Below are 20,138 nucleotides of genomic sequence, written 5' to 3' on the forward strand. Positions count from 1 at the left end.
GTCATCTCTTAACATGTCATCATGTCACCACCAATCAACCAACAACCTTACCATCTATATCAATTCCTCAACCTAAACCTCAACCAGTGAACCCTAAACTGACACCTTTGCAACCATTACTCAAAGCTTCGACCCAAATAATTCTCCTTCAACCTTTTATTGAAGAAACACCAACACCAATCGAACAATCTTCTAATCCCACTCCACCACCATAAGCAACCCTTAACATATTCAAACTCAACCTAACCTTTACCTCCTTTGAAACCATGATGTTCATATATATTCTTTAAGTTTACGTCAACTACTTATTATCTGATCATCATCAATCACTTATTAGATAAAATGGAAAATTTGATATGATATTTTATTCTTTGTCATTTTCTACACTTTTCTTATAATGTTTTTCATACTATAGTTTCTTCATGATTTTAGCTTCGGTGGGTTAAAACTTAATTAACAATATTTTAATTTTGCTCTAACCAAAACACATTTTGAATCTGAGTGCATTTCACCTTTAATGTATATTTGTTAAGACTAAAATGTGAGTTGGACATGAATTAAATTTTTAAGAATCCAATCCAAATGTAATGTAATCTAAATAATTGGATTCAAATTACATATATATATATATATATATCTATATATATATATATATATATATATATATATATATATATATAAAAGTTTCATATGAAAACATTTTGCATTAAATAATAACACCTTTTAATTTTTTTAACATATATTTTAGTTATTATAACGTTGAATAAATTTGGTGTCCACTAAACATATTCCTTTTATATTTTTTTAGAGTTAAATATATTTTTATCTATTAACTTTAAGTGAAAATTGAAATTCGTCTCTCCTTGAAATTTTGGTCCACTTTAGTCTTTCAACTTCATAAATATGTGGATTTAATCATTTTAATCAAATTTTGTCAAGTTTAATTGACTTTTTTCAAACGTGTTTAGCATACACTAGTACAAAATGTGCTTTTAAACTCGCACAATAGACCTTGGTTTACACCAAACCGCTGTCTATTCAGACACGGTGGCAGTTTTGTAATTAACGAGACCTTATAGGCCTCGGTTCAGACTTGACTGGTGCCAAAAAGGGTTACCACTTCGGTTGTGAAAGCAACCGGTGCCTAATTAGTGGTTTCTGACACGGTTTCTGACGCAGTTAAGAGAAACCCGAGATGGAAGGGGTATACTGCATCGGTTGGTAGGAAGGACCGAGGCGTATCAGCCTCTACTACCTCAGGCCAAGAAGGACCGAGGCATATAACCCTCTTATTTCCCCAAATATTTTTCCCAAATTGAACGAAAACCTAGCCTATCGCTCTCGCCTCCCCTCACTCTCGCCTCCCTCCCCTCACTCTCGCCTCCATCGCTCTCGCGCCTCCCTCCCCTCACTCTCGCCTCCCTCACTCTCGCCTCCCTCGCTCTCGCCTCCCTCCCCTCACTCTCACCTCCCTCGCTCTCGCCTCCTTCCCCTCGGTCTCGCCTCCCTCGCTATCGCCTCCCTACCCTCGGTCTCGCCTCCCTCGCTGTCGCCTCCCCTCGCCTCCCTCGGTCTCGCCTCCCTCGGTCTCGCCTCCCTCGCTGTCGCCTCCCCTCGCTCTCGCCTCCCCTCGCTCTCGCGCTCCGTCGCTCCGTCGCTCTCTCGCTCCGTCGCTCTCTCGCTCCGTCGCTCTCGCCTCCCTCCCCTCGGTCTCGCTCCGTCGCTCTCTCGCTGGCTCGCTCCGTCGCTCTCTCGCTGGCTCGCTCCGTCGCTCTCTCGGTCTCCAAAATCTCCTGCGAGTGCGTCGCCTCTGGAGGGAAGAGCAAGCGGTGGTGGTGCGTCAATGGTGGCGGCGGTGATAGTGGTGGTGGTGGTGGTCAGATTAGGGTTTTTTCTGATGTTGATGGTGGTGGTGGGAATCTGAGATTAGGGTCAGATTGGGGTAAAATTAGGGTCAGATTAGGGTTTTTCGAATCTGAGATTTTGTTTTACTTGCTTCTTTGTACGTTTGTGGAGATCTGCAAAAGGTAAATGTGTTAATTTGCCTGTGTTAATTTGTCCGAGGCACCAAAATTAAATTCCTGTGTTAATTTGCCATCATTTTCAAAGCAAGCTAATGTGTTCAGATCTGCAAAAGGGGTGAGGGTTTTGCTTAATCCAGTTCTCTCCTTGTTCAAAAAGACCCTACTGATAATGCATAACGAAAAAAAAAATTAAAAAAAAAGACCCTACTGCCTCGGTTTAGCCTCCAACCGAGGCAGTAGAAGGAGAAGAACAATCTCGGTTCTGATAACCGAGGCCGAATCGTACCATTTTTTGTCTCGTTCTAAAACCGAGGCATAAAGTTTATCACTTTTTACCTCGTCTGAATATGCCTCGGTTCAGGAACCGGTGCCTATCAGCGAATTTAACCGGTGCCATTTCCTTTAACTGTACTAGTGATATGAATTGTTTACATCCTTTGACACAAATATTAGTTGGAAACCGCATTTAAAACATGGTCAATAAACTTAACATAATTTATGGTTAAATATATATTTGGTTTTTAATGAAAATTGGAATTAGTTCATTTTCAAAAATTTGACCCAATTTAGTTCTCAAATTTTAAAAATGCGTGAATTTAGTCTCTTTATCAAAATTTTGTTAATTTTATTTGACGTTTCAAGTCGTTTCATGATAAAAAAATATGAGTTTTACATCAATTGACATATTTTTTATTCAATGTTAGCTAAAACACATGTTTGAAACATCAAATAAACTTAACATAATTTAGTGTTAAATATATTTTTGGTCCTTTAACTTTTAGTAAAAATTGGAAGTAGTCCATCATCGAAACTTTGACTCAATTTAGTCCTCCAATCTTAGAAATGCGTGAATTTAGTACTTTTAACCAAATTTTGTTAAATTTAATTGACATTTCAAACGTGATTTATGATAACATATGAGTTATTTACACCATTTGACACATTTTTGCTTCAATGTTAGTTGAGATGAGTTTGAAACTTCAAATAAACTTAACATAATTTATGGTTAAATATGTTTTTGGTCCCTTAACTTTTAGTGAAAATTGTAATTAGTCTCTCTTTGAAACTTTAACCCATTTTAGCCTCCTAACTTTATAAATGTGTGTGGATTTAGTCCTTTTAACAAAATTTTGTTTAGTTTATTTTACGTTTCAAGTGCGTTTCATGATAGTATGTGAATTGTTTACATTGTTTGACATATTTCTTCTTCAAGATTAGTTTAGAAACACATTTGAAACGTCAAATAAATTTAATATAATTTGGTTAAAAGAATTAAATTCACACATTTCTAAAGTTGGATAACTAATATGGATCAAAGTTTCAAAGATGAACTAATTCCACACATTTCTAAAGTTGGATAACCAATATGGATCAAAGTTTTAAAGATAGACTAATTCCAATTTTCACTAAAAATTAAGAGACAAAAAACATATTTAAGCACTGATTTTAATATATTTTTTTTTTGTATTTAGAATCAATTTTGAAGAATATATGGTTTTAAAATTGGTATAAAACCAATTTATAACTATCAAATATATTTTAGAAAACATAAATTTATATTTTCATCCAAATATTTGAATTTAAATTTACAAAAATTCAAAGTAATTCTTTCCATTGACTGTGATTACGTTAATTTGTTTTTGCCATGTTAAAGACATTTAAAAATGATGTTGTTTTAACATATTTTAACTCAAATGTTAATCTGAATTACTTTTTAATAAGTTAAAAAAATTAATTTCAATTGGTTAAAAAACTATATTTATTTATTTTTTAAGTTTGAGACCAAAATATAACAAAATTTAAAATAAAAACTAATTTCAATTTGAGGTATAAAGTTAGAAACTAAAAACATCTTTAACCATTGAATTTATAATGAAATAATTTAAGAAAAAAAATAGATCAAATTAAAGATTATTCAATATAATTATTATAAATGATTACAAGAAATCAGAAATGCATGTCTACCTCTAGAGTGAGATTTGTGCTTATCTAAAAAGGTATAAGAAGAGTAGAAATATAGAAAAGTTTGAGAACTAGTAAAAGAAGTTCAAATTTCAATTAGAATAAATTTTAAATTATATCAGAAATTTACGCCAAATTAAAAATTTGAGTAATGCATGTAGTCTGAATTATTTTATGAGAGGAGGTAATTAATTAACGATCAGAGTACAAAAGGACTGGTATAGACGTCAAACACCTCAGAAGACGATAGTTGTGGCTCCTGCAAATCCAAGTCCAACCCATTTATAATCCCAACTTTATACACCATTGTTAAGGATTCCAATATAAAGCTTCTGATGTAAAAGTTATTATAATAAGTGTGAAAGGGAGAAAGCATTACTTGTCTCAGTTCCATTCCAAGAAGTCTGTTGAACATGGAAGCAATTGGACCATTTAATGGCACTATGCCTGTTTTTGTCCCACGAATGGTGGAACGCATGGCACTCAGCAATCGACCATAACTCAGACCAGGTTCGTTTTGCACCGTTTGGATGAAACTATAGGTCAATACACCAGTAGCTTCGGTGCCACTTAAGGCCTACATCAACCACCCCACATCAATATTCATCAACTTTTCTTTCTCTATGAAAAAACTAAACTAAATATTACTTACAGAGGTATCTATGGAGGTTTGACTATCTTCACAAGCTGAAATAGAAACAGCTAGCCCTCCACTTGTACCTTTATTAGCTCTGGGAAATCTTTGATCTTCCCATGAGTAATACCCTTCCCTGCATCACACAGAGATCATTCAATTCAGAAATTGTTGCTGAAAAAACAAGCTTTCTCAAACTGACCTATTCATCTTGCAGACGAAAGACAAATCAAGAACAGTCCCACTGTGGCATGCATCGACAATGGCATGAAGTTTAGCTCCACGTGGTAAGGGCCTAACGATTGCAGTGTTGATCTCATCGTCGAGTATCTTCCCTTGCTCTTCGTAATCAACGGGGCATATCGCTTCATCAAGCCCATCGATTTCGTTCCCATCCATGCTGATTTGCTGAGTGCCATGTCCAGAGAAGTGGAACACCAACGAATCCCCTGACTGGGTATTCTCAAGCAGCCACCTCATGGCCATTAGAATGTTATATCTGGTAGGGATCCTCAGCTGGTTTCTCTCCTCCATATCATCTGCCACAAATATAGAAAATGAATTTTCCGAAAAGTGCCATTTTAAGTTTTAGATTTGTAAAAATGACTGGGTAATTAAGGCAATAAAGTACTGATAAACCTGTTTGTGAATTTGTAATGTGATATATGATAAGAAACTATATAGAAAGACCTGTGAGCATGAGAATGGAGTCACTAGGAAACCCATAGTGCTTAATGAGAAAGTATTTCATGCATTTTGCATCATTGATGGAGCCTTTTAGCTTGTAACTCTTCCCATGGTAGCGAATTCCACACAGCACAGCTCTCTTTGAGCCATACACATGAAACGATGGCCTTAGTGACTGAGGCTGAGGATAGAGACCAAAACTATTTGCCCCATAATAGCCACCATAATTGGTGTTAACTGAAGAAGTACTCCTAATGGTATTTAAGAAGCCTCTAAAACGACCTGTGAAACTATGAAAGGAGTTGTAGGCTTGAGTACTCCATGGAGCTGTGGAGGGTCTAATCTGGGTGATGCCATGGCACACTCCACACTCAAAGACAGTCACCTCTGCTGGCACCACAAGTAGAACTCCACAGTGGATGCACCTTTCTTGTCTACTTGCCATTTCGTCAGGCCTCGGAAAGAAACTAAGGGTATTAGAAACTATGAACGCATACTATGTATAATAGCTTTTTCAAATGTTTCTGTGATGAAATTCTGCTTCTGCTATATATCTATTTATGCAGAATACGATTCTGATTGCTTTTCTAAGTGGAGGCTGAATATATTGACTTGCTTTTGTTTTTTATTTGTCGAATGCAGATTACCGTTAATCAAGAATCGGGAATAAGGAACCGATGAAATACATCTTTTTCACTTGAATAAACCTTTTCAAAATATCTGTAAGAAAAACATTATAGGTAAATATTAAAGTTGTTGTATAGTTTAAAAGCATTTTTTATTAGACAACAACGAAAATTTTAAGTATATTACTGTACAGTTTAAAAGTTCAGAGAGTTTAAAACCTCTGTTCCAGCAGTTTAATATCTTTGTAGAGTCAGTTTAAAATTGAACTTTCCTCAGTTTAGATTTTCCATGTTGTGTATAAAGAAAGAAAGATGGTAAAATATAAAGGGTTTGCAATATTAATTCTAGAACTTTAAAACTAATAAATAAATATAATGCATGAGTTGATATATAAATAATCTGAAGTGAATAAAACTAAATAATTGTTGAAATATAAATAATACTTTTAGTGAAAATAAATTATGAAACTGAAAATCAATCATGAAAGTGAACATTTATTAGATTGTGATAAAATTTGAAATAGCTAATTAACTTTTCATTTAATAATTCTGTTAATATATTTAGTTGATAAATGTTATTTACTGTATTTATTTGCGTAAAGTTTTTCAATTATTATCAAAGATAAATATTATTATTTCAACCTTATAAACATTGAAAAAAAAAAACACTGCAAAGAAAAAATAAAAATCTAGTTAACATAAATTGAAGTGTCATCTTTCTAAAATCATAATAAATGTCAATTAAGAAATAATTATAACGGATAAATAATATTAACATTGTCAAATAGAAAATTATATATTTATAATTTTTTATTAACAAACTCTTTCACACTAACCTAATAGTAATTTCGTTGACATGAACTAAAATTCTAGATGATATCGATTAAAAACTAGTCTTAATATTGATCGAAAACAACCTTAACTAATATTGTTTAAAATTAAGAAATAATGTTAATTGAAAATAAATATTAGTTATTTGACAACAACAAAATATTAATATTGACAAAAATATCCTAATTAATGTTGTTTGAAAAATGATATATTTTAATAAAAAAAATTAAGACTATAATAATAAAAAAATTGATTAACTTTAATTTTAAAAAATTATTAATATCGAGAAATAACTCGAGGTTAAGTAAAAAATATTTCAATCGAAATTCAGTCTAAAATATCTTAATTAAATTTGAATAAAAACAAAAATATAAAAAAAATGATTTAAAGAGAAGATGGAGTACAAAATTCTTTAAAAAAAATGTAAAATTTAAAATCATCTAATTTTAAAGTTACATCTTCTAAATTCTTAAAACTTCAATTTCTTTTAAAATTTTCTATGCAAATTTTTTATATTTACAATAATACATTCAATATTTTATAGAAATAGATTCTCTTAAAATTAAAAATCATGTGATATGTCAAATTATGGTAACAGTTTTGACGTAATGAATGGAAAAAAATTCGTGTGCTACACTAAAATGTTTCAGAATATATCCCATTAATATTTATTTTATAAAATAATGAAAAATGCTGATTACAATAGGTCGCTACAATTACTGAATGTAAAATGCTGATGTTCTTCAATACCACAACCATTAAGTGGTGCTAATTAAGCATCAAGTTATTCAAAACAAATATTCAAGTTAACTCGTCTCACAAGGAGAACATTGTCGTAGAAACATCAAATTTCTCCGATGATGATAGAAGAGGATCCTGCAACATATATTCACTTTCATCATGAAAATAAAAACTATATATTTAGTAAGTGATGCAATGCCCATTTTCAGACAAGTAAAATTTATTAATAACCTTAAAAACACTAATTATGCTATTTATATAAGCAATATGACTCGTAAAATACTATAATGTATGACAAAATTTAAAACATCTTATGAGTATGATTTTAGTATATTGAGAACTTAGAAAATAATATTTTATAACTAATAGTGGTTTTAAAATATTAATATTTGATTATTTTAATAATAAAATATTATGGTATAAATAGTTTTGTAATAAATGAGTTTCATTATTTTAAAAAAAATTATCTTTTTAGAAATAATTTTTTCAGAGTTTTTTTACTTTCTCTTTATATTTCCTCCCACACTGCTTATATATTTGAAAATCGAAGAGTACGGTAAGACTCTTGTCGACGAGAGTTATGATTCTATTCAATCCAATTATTGAACATATATGTTCTACATCAAGGTAAGAGTAATGTGGTGTGAAGTGCTAATTAGCATGTTTTAGAGAGAGATCTAAATTTATCTTTAGATTTTAACAAACCTTACAAGAGATATAGTAGAGAGCATGTGGGAAACGAGTTCAACATATCAACTACAAACTGAATGTTAGAAGAAAAGATTTATTCAAATTTTAGAGGTGAAAATTGAAGATTTGTGCTTGGGGAGATGATTTGGTCAGTTTACACTATTGAGCACTAGAACAAATAACTCAAAGGTAGGATTTAAGTTTTGTGAGTATGTTTGGGAATAGTAAGCGGGATGAATCTAGGTGGTTGTTAAGATAAAGTGAGAAGTCCTTAGCTTCTACCAGATGAGTGAATATTTTAGGACGAATTTTTTTTTTATTGGAGAGAATGTGAGAATCTAAAAAATGATATTTAAGACATATAATTGTTTTAAAATAGTGACATTCGACTATTTTAATAATAAAATGTGTACCACATGTGTTCAAGTACATCTCGGCCACTTGTGCCTAGATGTACTTGGCCCTTATGATATAAGGATATACCATGACACCTTGACCGACTACATATCGGCTAAGAAAATATCTGTGACAAGCATTGATTACATTGACTATATTAACATCAAGATTAACACATTATTAGAATAATTGGCTAATTAAAGACAAATCATGGTAATTAGCCAGAACTAGGTTCATCCAAGTAAAAAAAATCTTATAAAATATTGTATAAATAACAACACACGAGATAAATAAGTAAATAATTCATTATTAAACATTTACTACTCTCTAACGCACTTGGAAGAATCAATGATAGTGCAATTAAGTGAAAGAAGTCAGGTTCAATCCCAACAACTTAATCAACATCACTTATCTTTATTTTCATTCAAACTTATTTTAAACTATCAAACCTTTATCATTTTGTTATTACAAACTTGAATAAATTATATATTATTGTTTTATCAAACCAGATCCCTATGAATACAACATTATTATGCTACAATTGAAACAATATACTTGTTGGATAAAATCGACACCTTTAATTGAGGTCAATAACATCCTCCTCCATGCTACAATTGAAACAATATACTTGTTCGATAAAATCGACACCTTTAATTGAGGTCAATAACATCCTCTCCATGTAGGTCTTCTTGTAACATTGATACCCCTAATTATCTATTTAATTATCATTTCTATAATATAAGCTCTAATTCTTATAGTGTTTATCCTATACGTAATTATCTTCATTATTCGTGCCTTTCCTAATCTCATATGCTATTCAATTGTCAAATCTCCTCTCATTTTGAACCTTAGACCTATAATCAAACTATCAAACATTCTATTTGGAAAGTTGTTATAGAACCTGAGCTACAAACTATGGATTTAAACCAAACTTAGATTGTTGTTCCCTTTCCCCCTGGTAAAAAGTCCATCTAAATGGTTGTTTAAATTGAAATTAAACTCTAATGGGGCAATTTCTAAGCACAAAGTTAGACTAGTGGCTCGAGGTTTTCTCAACAATTTTGTATTTATTTTCAAGAAACTTTTTCTCCTCTTGTTAAAATTTGTACTCTAATTGGATTTCTTCTCTTGATTGTTGTCTCTAAAAACTAGACTCTTGCTCAACTTGGCATAAACAATGTTTTTTTTAAATGGTAATCTTAGTGAAGAAATTTTTATGAACATTCCCTCAAGGTTATAATCATAATTGTTTCTCTATCACTAGCCAACCTTTAGTTAGTAGATTAAATAAATCCATATATGGTCTTGAACGCTTATGTAATAACAGGGGTCAGAACGAAATCATCCTAACTCTACTAGTAATTTGATTCATATTGATAAAAATATATAACTGGTTGAAAGAGTCGATGAAGGTTCATATATAGAATGTCGACAGTGTGAAACTCGTTAGAATTTACACTGTCATGTTCTATGGATCAGGAGAATGCCCAAACATATTATAGTTATAACTCCTAAGGGATATGAACGATTAGTAATGGTAGGTGCATGATCTCTAGGAACTAGTCAATACATCAATCCTCCAAATGTTGTATCTATGGTTATTGATATGTGAATGAGCTATGAGAATCTTTATGTTTAGACGTTGATTATATGAATTGTGAAAGCTATAAATAATCTATTTTTTGAATTTATAGTATATTTTCTTTTTATTTAAAATTTATAAGTTTTAAATTGTCACTAACTTGTTTTTTTTTTTTTATCTATTATGATTTATCTATATGATATTATACCTTATTAGAAGATGGTGCATGTAGGAATTCTTAACAATGAGAAAGCTTAGGAGTGACACAAATATATGTCACGTATGTATATTTTCTTTAATATTTTACCGATTTACTCTAATTTTATAACTTATTAAAACTTTATCATATAACTTATAAGAGGAATATTGTAATGCATTAATTATACATTATATCACTTTTGCATAATTCGAGATATTTATCTCTATTCATTTATTTGACTAATTCTATACAAGTGTCTCATTCATTCAAATATCAACTCCACTCAAAATTACACAAATCGGACTCAGATATTCTACTCCTGCTTAAGTTATTAGCTGAAAAGCAAAAAAAACATTAGAAAAAGGATCTTCTTCCTTCGTTCTTATTTATAACGTTTAATTATCTAATTCATCAAATTTAAAACAAAATGAATTTCATTAATCTACCTTAGATCTGTAATTTTTTTAAACTACTATAATAATTAATATTCGCAATCGAAAATTTTCAAATCTAAGAAAAATTATGATAAATAACATTCATTTTTACTACAATAAAAAAATAAAATATTATTATAACAATTTTAGTTATTTAAGTTTAGTATAGAGTTAATGTAATTGAATATATGTATGACCTTTGATAAGTATTATAAATTTATTAAAAAAATTAAAATTAATAATTAATTAACTTGAAGTAATTATTAAGGGTTTTAAATTTACGAAACAAAGATTAAATATGTGACATGACATATATATTATAAACAAAAAATATATATTTAAGTACCTTAATTCTCAGTAATTTATATAAAATTAACGAAAATAATTTTTTTTAATAATACTACAATTAATTTTTTTATTATATTAAAATTTATATATATATATATATATATATATATATATATATATTATTTATCCAAGAATTAGGAAAACATCATATATAATTTGAATGAAGAAAGAATGGTGATGGAATCCAAACCTGTGCAATTTTACGATTGAAGATATGTTGCAATATGCGGTTATTGCATTTGCTTCTGTTAATCTTCTTAATCTCTTCATGCATATTTTGTAGGAGACGCCCATAAGTTATTCCAGGGTATTCTCTGATTGCTTTTGTGAAAAGATAAGTCAGAACACCATTCATTCCCTTCCCACCAAAAACCTACGTAGGTTGCTCAAAACCCACACCATCACATCAACAACACAAAACAAACTACATTGCGTTGCCAAAACAAAAATCCAAAACATTATTCATTCTTACAGAGCTATCACAAGCTGTCTGATTATCTTCACAAGCACTAAGACAAATCGCCAATCCACCACTCGAATGTTTTCTTATAGGTTCTTTTGATGGCGGCTTGTTATCCTCCCAAATCCCACTACAACGTTGCCTCGTGCAAATTTAGATTCTTTTTATGTGGGTGTGGTCAATGAAAGTAGAAAATTCATATAGCAGAAAACCAGAAAAAAGGGCACTTACCTTTCTTGATTGTAAACAAACAGAAGATCAAGAATTGTGCCGCTATGACATGCATCAACAATAGCATGAAGTGTGACACCTTTCTTTAGTGGCCAAACTATGGTGGAATTGATTTCATTGTCAATGATCATTCCTTCTATCAAATAGTCAACAGGGCAAAGAGTCTCATCAAACCCATCAATTTCATCTTCTTTCAAATCTGCCTGCTGAGAACCGTGTCCCGAGAAGTAAAACACTAATGAGTCTCCTGGCTCAGCGTCCTTCACAAGCCACCTTAAGGACTCCATTATGTTGTGTTTCGTTGGTATCAAATTGCCGTTTTCCCCATATTCTGCAAAATTCATCATTCAGATTTCAAATAAGAAAATATTTTGGCACAATTGGGGTGTTCAACATGTTACTGAAAACGTATCAGAATCAGTAAAATTTGAAGTCTTTTGAGGAAAAAGTTATCTGGGAAACACAACAACAAAGGATACTTAAGTCCAAGACATCATTTTCAACAAAAAACTCGTAATAAGTTTATGATTTGAAGTACATGGACTTATATGATATTCAATTTTCTCCTTTTTTACATGAGATTTACACTCATAGATACCAACGAACTTTATTCGTATTAACCAACTTTCGAACCAGCTGTGAACTAAATTGTAAAGTATCAAATTACTGTATTCATGTGCTTTTAGACATACTTTGTGAAGCTTTGATACAAACCAGAAAGATATTGATTAACTGACTAAGTTACTGATCCATCAAATGAACAGAAACAAATAAGAAATTTCTAGAGAGACCTGTGAGGATTCGTATGCACTCATTTGGAAAGTCAAAATTCTTGATCAGCAGTTCCTTCATGTTAGTAATGTCATTAATGATTCCTCTGAGTCTGAATTTCCTTCTGTAAGAAACTCCACAGAGAACCGCTCGTTTACTATACCTGCTAGTGCTAGAAAAGGCTGAGGAAGAGGGCATTGAATGAGATAATGACCCACTAAGCAAATTTTCATCTTTGTTTGAACCTCCTAAACTACCAAGTTTCAACAATTTGGATCCAATTTTTTTCACTGGACAGCATATTCCACATTCTTTCTTTGAACTATGTCCCAAAGTTGAATTGCCAAAGAATGAGTTTGTTCTTGAGGGCAATAAGCAGTGACACTCTTCTTTGCAACATCTACAAGTAACTTTTGCTTCCCCATTTGACTGAGAACTAGAGATATATTTGGAGGCATAGCAACCATTCACAGAAACACCCTTTCTGTACCTTCTGCATTTAGATGAAGCTTCCATTGATGCAGCATCAAAATTTATGATGCAGACTCATATGCTTCAGCTCTCACAATATGTTCATGCACTTACCTAGACGTTAAGTAAACTTTTCCCAAGTTGAAATTTGAAAATTGTGTTCTGCATAATTGACAATGAGAAATTAAGGGCCCCCAGAAAGCGTGCATTCATTTACTTTCTCTTTTGAAAAAGATAAACAAACATAGAATCCAATCCCGGTGTTGGAAAAAAGTTGGCAGATGCTTATTTGTATAACGTTGAAGAACCCCACAGCAGTGAGTTGTTAAGGAGTCATAAAGAGGAGAAACTGAAAAGTGAGTGGAAAATCAGAAAATGTGTTAAGAATTCTTTATCAAATTTGCGTCTGCTAAAAAAGATATGGTTCTGATCCTTATTCTCGCTATGATGGCAGTAAGAACCAGATGCTCTCAACTTCATAGACTAAGAAATACACTCACTTGCATAAGAAAATGAGTAAGCATCTCATTAATATATTCGTAATAAATTAACATAAAAATAATTGGTAATTAATACGTATAAAAGTTGTTCTATGTTTTTTATATAAAGGTGTAAAAAGAAAATTATAAATTTGTCTAATTAAATTATTTGTTATAATCCAGCAGTTAACGTTTTCATTCACGCCTCTCCAGAGCTTGGTATATATGCCAAAGATTTAAGATTTTATTTCTTATTATGTGTGAAATCACCACCGATATTGGACTACTGTAAAGCATGGTAACTATTAGAGTTATCTTTACTTTCTTCTAATACATTATTTTTTCACTCTTTAAACTCGTTATTATGCATAGTTTTAACAATTGGACTAGCTGGATAGAGTAGGAGCTAAAAGTACTTAACTGGTATGACTTTTACTTCCTGGACCTTCAGAATTTCTTTGGGCACCCGTACAAATTATCAAAATGGCATTGTAAAAGTGATTTCTGAATTACATATATTTGCAAACTTTCCGAAATATAACTTCCCAAAATTTAAAACAATGTATTTTGAAAAAAGTTTTTCGAAAAAAAAATTCTGAAACAAACTTTAAAAAATGTATAGGAATAACTTCGAAATAAATTTTTCGAAACATTTCACGTGAAATGTGTTTCATAAAATATATTTCAGAAAATAATTTCCTTCTACCTCTACAATATTCTCTCTTGTACCTTTGCACCGACGGTTGATGCAAGCAGTGACAGAGGTGTCAGTAGCGAGATTAGTGATATGATGAAGTGGTGAAGTGTATAGCCTTTTTCTATTAGTGTAATGCATTGGTGAGGCGTAGTTTAGTCTTTCTATGAGTGTAAGGTCCCATTAGTAATTGTAGGGGTTCCGGAAGAAATAACCAATTGATACAGCATGATACTCGATTTAGCAATGGTACACATTATACTTCATTGGCTCATGTTAAAAAGCTGATCTATTAAGAAGCGACAAATTATAACTTTGAAATGAATGAGTGAGAATTTCTTCATGCACCTCCATGTTCTTTTCCTGCACTCCCATATTTTTTCAAAATTCTAATTATACCTCTATTAAAATTATAATTTTGGATTTAGAAATCCGTAAATATTTTAGATTATATAATTTAGAATTTAAGATTATTAATTTTATATCTTCTTAATTATCCGAATATAAATTTATATTTTAAGTTATTCAATTTGAAATATAAATTTGTATTTCAAATAGTATATATATTATATTTTTTTACACTTAATATCTATTTTGGTCTTTATATTTGTCCCTTTTGTTTAAAGTGGTCATCGAGTTTTTTCGACATTCAAAGTCGTTTTCTCTTTTGTAAAATTTGTTCAATTTGGTTATTTTTACTTACGACATCTAAATTGTTAACTATACATAGTCAAGGTCAGCTATTAGTGAATGATGTGGCCATTTTGTCTGACGTGGTTGTCCACCTCATCATCTTCATCTTGGTCGTTTCATCATCTTCCATCTTCAACCTCAAGCACCTTAGCTGCCATGACCTTGCGTCACCATTGCAAGGCACAAACGGTCACCACCGTGAACCCAGGTTCACGCCACCATGAAAATGAATCCATGGCTAGACCATCTTTATCGCGCCAGGCTCCATCACCACAGCGCCACCACGAAATCCTTGCACCTCCATCAACCATGTCCATCACGGCACCTATAAACCGAAGCAACACAACCCAAGATCAGAACCCAGTTTCCTTTACAAACCATCCGAGACCAAAGCAACCTACGACGCTCATCTCCAGCAAGCATCTCTTGCGCCTTCATCTTTCTCGAAACCTCAAATCGTAGTCATTGTGAATCGTGAAACCACCATCAAGAAATCATCCATCGCCACCAATAGACCACTATGATGCATCAAACCTCCATCATTATTCTCCTTCAACTTCCTTCATCATCAAAAACCTGCGGCACACACAAACACCGTGAAGAACATTGCGCCATCGCGAGAACAAACCCTAAATCGCGAGATTTTCTCCACCACTTCGTGAACTGCCATCTCCATCAACCTCAATGCACACACAAACACAATTAACATATTGAACGCGACAATAAACACTAAAACCCCAATACAACAAACACAACATCAAGTTAAAAACACTTACCTAACCTACACTCCTACAATTGCAATTTCAACGAACAACGAACTCAAATTGAACAACAATTTCACCAATTTCTTCAACCGAAATTGAATAGTCCCTTCGAAACCAATGTCAATTTCATTTTACAGAAATAACTTTAACTTAACATTACCACGTCACTTCCCCTTAATTTGTCGAATATATTCAAAATTGTCAGCTCATTCAATATTGACTTTGGTGAACATTACGTCGTTAGCGATTTAGACGCCATCAACGAAAATGACCAAATTGCACAAAAATTTACGAAAAAGGAGACCACTTTAAATGCCAAAAAAACTTGAGGACCACTTTGAACAAAAGTGACGAATATAGAGACCAAAATAAATATTAAGCCTTTTTTTAAGGCTATGGATTCTAGAATCGTAATATTTCAATTTTGATTTTCTCTCACATAATGACCACCAGAAGAGATGATAGTTTCGAAGAAAAGGTGAAGCTTTTGCAATTTTTTCTCGAGACGTTTTCCATAAACCTCATAATCTCGTCCTACACCTCCAATTTTTTGTTAATAACCCTTTTTACCCTTTTGTCCTTCTAATAGAGAATAAGAATCTTTGACCAAGATTCCTCTCTCCTATTTTAAAATTTTTGAAACCGTACACCCCACATCTCTGCCTAAACATTTTTGGGATGATGCTGTTAGTACAACTTGTTATGTGCTAAATAGAACTATCATAAGACTTATTCAAAGGCAGAAAGCCTAACATTACTTATTTAAGAGTTTTTGGTTGCAAATGTTTTGTGTTAAACAATGGTAAAAGCAATTTAGGCAAGTTTGACTCTAAAGCTGATGAAGGAATTTTTATAGGTTACTCATTAACCAGCAAAGCCTATAGGATATATAATAAACACACTTTAACTATTGAAGAATCCATTCATGTAGGTTTTGATGAAAACTTTGACAACATGACTAACTAAATGTAGCGAAGAGAAAGTTTAGATGGATGTGAATCAATTGCAGGTGAATCAGATGTAGGTATGGAACAAGAAATTGAAGATATTCAAGAAGTACAAGCTCTTGGCGATATCGAAACAGAAACCAGTGCAAACCCCACAAAGGACTGGATAACTCCAAAGGATGTGTTAAAAACTAACCTTATAGGAGACATTACCAAAGGAGTGTCCACAAGAAGACAATTGGGTCAATTCTGTATGAATGTTGCTTTTGTATGTCTAATTGAACCCAAAAATGCCAATGATGCATTGAAAGATGAAAACTGGTTTTTGGCCAAGCAAGAGGAACTAAATCAATTCAAGAGAAATAATGTGTGGGAGTTTATTCCTAGCACTACAAGAATGATTGAGATTACCGACGGTCATAAGTCGTCGGTAATGTATAAAATCCGTCGGTAATTAGCATTTACCGACGGCTTACCGACGGTCAATATACCGTCGGTAAAAACGTTAGTGGTAAACTTTACCGACGGATCCTTCGTCCGTCGGTAATTACCGAAGGATCTAGGCCTTCGGTAAATCCGTCGGTAAATGTCGCGACTTGGTTCATCTTCTTCCTCTTCCTTCATCGCTGTGTCAATTTGTTTTTACATTTTCACGAACTCCGCCACCAAAACGACATCACGCGAGTAACAAATTAATGTCCAAAGTATCAAACAACCATTTATTTTCAATAGTTAAAATTATAGGGAATCATGGAGAGTTTTTCTACAATTATCAGATTTGTAAGATAAATGTTCCTAATCCAAAAAATGTGATGGAGAGAACGGTGGTAGAGGGCAGCGGTGGTGGAGAGAACGGTGGTAGAGGACAGCGGTGGTGGAGGGCAGCGACGGTGAAGAGCAATGGCGGTGGAGAGCAGCGGTGGAAAGCAGTGGTGGTGGAGAGCAGCGGTGGTGGAGAGCAGCGGTGGTGGAGGGCAGCGGTGGTGGAGGACAGCGACGGTGGAGGGCAGTGGCGGTGGATGGCAGCGGCGGTGGAGAGCAACGATAGGAAGAAGTATTAGACTGAGATAGAGAGAAATGAGAGGAGAAATGAGTGTTTGCCACATATATTGGCACTGGATGCGAAGCTGGTCTCGAAAAAATGGGCGGGAAAAATCCCGCTCTTTTTACCGACGGTCAAAAGCCTTCGGTAAATCCGTCGGTAATGTGCATGTCATGTACCGACGGCCAAAAGCCTTCGGTAAATCCGTCGGTAATGTCATCTAGTGAAATAATGGGCAGGAAAAATTCCGCTCTTTTTACCGACGGTCAAAAACCTTCGGTAAATTCGTCGGTAATGTGCATGTCACTTACTGACGGCCTTACCGAAGACATTTGACCATCGGTAAAAAAGATTAAAAACATCGTCGGTAATTCCGTCGGAAATTAAGATATATCGACGGATATTGATCCATCGGTAAAAATCCGTCGGAAATATTAATATATTTTGTAGTGTAGAGATAGTTCTCATCAAGTGATTGGAACCAAACAGGTCTTTAGAAACAAGATGGATGATTTTGGAGCTATTGTAAAGAACAAGGCTAGACTTGTGGCAAAAAGGATATAGTCAAGAAGAAGGGATAAATTATGGTGAGACATATGCCCTTGTTGCAAGGCTTGAAGCAATAAGGATCTTACTAGTTATTGCATCTATGCTCAACTTCAAGTTATATTAAATGGATGTGCTTTTCTAAATGGCTACATCAAAGAAGAAGTCTTCGTAAAGCAACCTCTTGGTTTCCAAGACTTTGAGTTTCTTGATCGCATTTTCAAAGTAAAAAAGGCACTTTATGGACTATTATATAAGTGAGATAATCTATTATAACTGATTAAAACAAAGAAAATGCCATAATCTATTATATAAATGAGATAATCTGTTAAGGATGGTAAATGAATGACTAATATGGTTAAGTGTTGATATAATCAATTACATAAGTTTGTTAATTGGTTAAAATAGAGAATATAATCTAATCCATTATACAAATAACCTAATATGTTAAGTTAGTCGAAAAGGAAGTTATAGGCTTAATTGCACATATAATTGATTATGCATGAATAATAATATGTTAAAGCAGAAACTTAAGCATAATAGATTATGCATATAACATAATGGATTAAACTGTGACATAATTCAAAAGTCCTATATATATGTGACTTGAGAACTATTTTTATAAGTTAAAATTTTCAGATACTGACAAATCTTCTGAGTTTGTGTATAGGTGTTCTCAAAGATAAGTTCTTGGAGGAATCAGAGCTTTCTTGGTGATTAAACAACAAGAATCACTACAAGAAAATTGCGTTTTATATACGGATTATTACATACGGATTTTAATCCATATATATTAAACATTTTACATACAGATATTATATACGGATTTTTAATTAATTAATAATTAAAAAAACTTTAGAAAAAGCCCCGATCTTCTGCTAACTTTGAAAAAAAAACCTAATTACAACTCTCCAAAATGAGTCCCTCACTCACTCACTCACTGACCCTTCCTTCTTCCTTCATTTCGGATAAAAAAAAACCCACAAATCCTTTCTTCTTCCTTTTTCTCAGTAGAAGAAACACTCAGATGGTTTTGTTTCCCCATCTCACACCCTTACTTCTTTCTTCTTCCTTCCCTCCTTGTAGCCACGCGTTCTTCCTTTGCCATGTCTTCATTCAGACCGCATCATCAGCCACATTCATTTTCTTCTCGAGAGCTCACCATCAACGGTAAGCTTTCTTTCTCTTCACAGATTCATTATCTTATTTCATATTTCTTTCCTGCCTCAGCCTATTTAACAATAAAATTCCTCTTCCACCGATTATCTTCATCTCCTTCTAGGGTTTCGTCATCCTTTCACCATTTTCTTGAAGTTTCACCGATTAAATCCTCTTTTACTCCGTTTAAAAGTTTTTCCTCCGATTGAAAATTCTTTTCCACCGTTCAATCTCGTTTTGAACCGATTAATCGGTTCATTTTAAGTTTCCTCCCTTTCTTGGGTTCCTTCAGTCCAGATTAGGGTTCCTACTCTATTTAGGGTTTCTATGAGTCCTATCTCTGATTCGGTTTGTTCTCCTTCAAATTCTCTCTTCTATTTTTGCCTAGGGTTGGTGCGAAGGTTATCGCCCTTAGGTCTTGGTAGAATCTTTCTCGATCTCTAATTCCTCGTTATTTCGCTGCGTTTCATTCTCGGAGAAGCTTCAAGGTCCTTTAAATCAGCTCGCGTCGCGCGTTCAGTCCTCTTCCTTGGAGCCTCTTCCATCAGGTGGTATTCAGAGCTCTGATTCTTCCACGCAATTCAAAAGCTAAGTATCTCTCTCCTTTGTGTCGTGTTTTCATTTGATTCATTATTGTGTTGACATTGTTTCGCATCTCTGTTTTGATGTTTTTCTCTGATTCATGTAAGGTTGAATTTGTATTGGCTTGTTTTGTCTTAATTCTGAGT

At 33.0% G+C, this 20,138-nt stretch overlaps 2 protein-coding genes across 2 annotated transcripts; both read right to left on the reverse strand.

Moving 5' to 3' along the window:
* Positions 1-4,049: 4,049 nt before the first annotated feature.
* LOC124825387 (metacaspase-3-like) lies at positions 4,050-5,832 on the reverse strand. The gene is made up of 5 exons (XM_047297989.2): positions 5,311-5,832; positions 4,823-5,159; positions 4,639-4,756; positions 4,366-4,563; positions 4,050-4,245 (listed from the first exon to the last, which is right to left on the reverse strand). The coding sequence occupies exons 1-5, from the start codon at positions 5,750-5,752 to the stop codon at positions 4,186-4,188; spliced, it is 1,155 nt and encodes a 384-aa protein (XP_047153945.1). The 5' UTR covers positions 5,753-5,832; the 3' UTR covers positions 4,050-4,185.
* A 1,596-nt stretch (positions 5,833-7,428) lies between these two features.
* Positions 7,429-13,402, reverse strand: LOC124825388 (metacaspase-3-like). The gene is made up of 5 exons (XM_047297990.2): positions 12,637-13,402; positions 11,846-12,176; positions 11,627-11,744; positions 11,345-11,527; positions 7,429-7,640 (listed from the first exon to the last, which is right to left on the reverse strand). The coding sequence occupies exons 1-5, from the start codon at positions 13,130-13,132 to the stop codon at positions 7,581-7,583; spliced, it is 1,188 nt and encodes a 395-aa protein (XP_047153946.2). The 5' UTR covers positions 13,133-13,402; the 3' UTR covers positions 7,429-7,580.
* Positions 13,403-20,138: the final 6,736 nt, after the last annotated feature.

Source organism: Vigna umbellata, chromosome 1 (genome assembly GCF_029865625.1).
Source record: "Vigna umbellata cultivar VRB3 chromosome 1, Vumbellata_1.0, whole genome shotgun sequence".
Taxonomy (NCBI): domain Eukaryota; kingdom Viridiplantae; phylum Streptophyta; class Magnoliopsida; order Fabales; family Fabaceae; genus Vigna; species Vigna umbellata.

What these genes read in the sequence shown, in the direction of transcription:
- LOC124825387 (XM_047297989.2), bottom strand. Translation starts at nt 5,752, where the DNA reads ATGGCAAGTAGACAAGAAAGGTGCATCCACTGTGGAGTTCTACTTGTG. An exon ending in TTCGTCTGCAAGATGAATAG is followed by an intron (nt 4,757 to 4,822) that starts GTCAGTTTGAGA and finishes TGTGTGATGCAG; the next exon opens with GGAAGGGTATTACTCATGGG. An exon ending in TTGGAATGGAACTGAGACAA is followed by an intron (nt 4,246 to 4,365) that starts GTAATGCTTTCT and finishes TTGGATTTGCAG; the next exon opens with GAGCCACAACTATCGTCTTC.
- LOC124825388 (XM_047297990.2), bottom strand. Translation starts at nt 13,132, where the DNA reads ATGGAAGCTTCATCTAAATGCAGAAGGTACAGAAAGGGTGTTTCTGTG. An exon ending in TTTGTTTACAATCAAGAAAG is followed by an intron (nt 11,745 to 11,845) that starts GTAAGTGCCCTT and finishes GCAACGTTGTAG; the next exon opens with TGGGATTTGGGAGGATAACA. An exon ending in TCAATCGTAAAATTGCACAG is followed by an intron (nt 7,641 to 11,344) that starts GTTTGGATTCCA and finishes TATATGTTGCAG; the next exon opens with GATCCTCTTCTATCATCATC.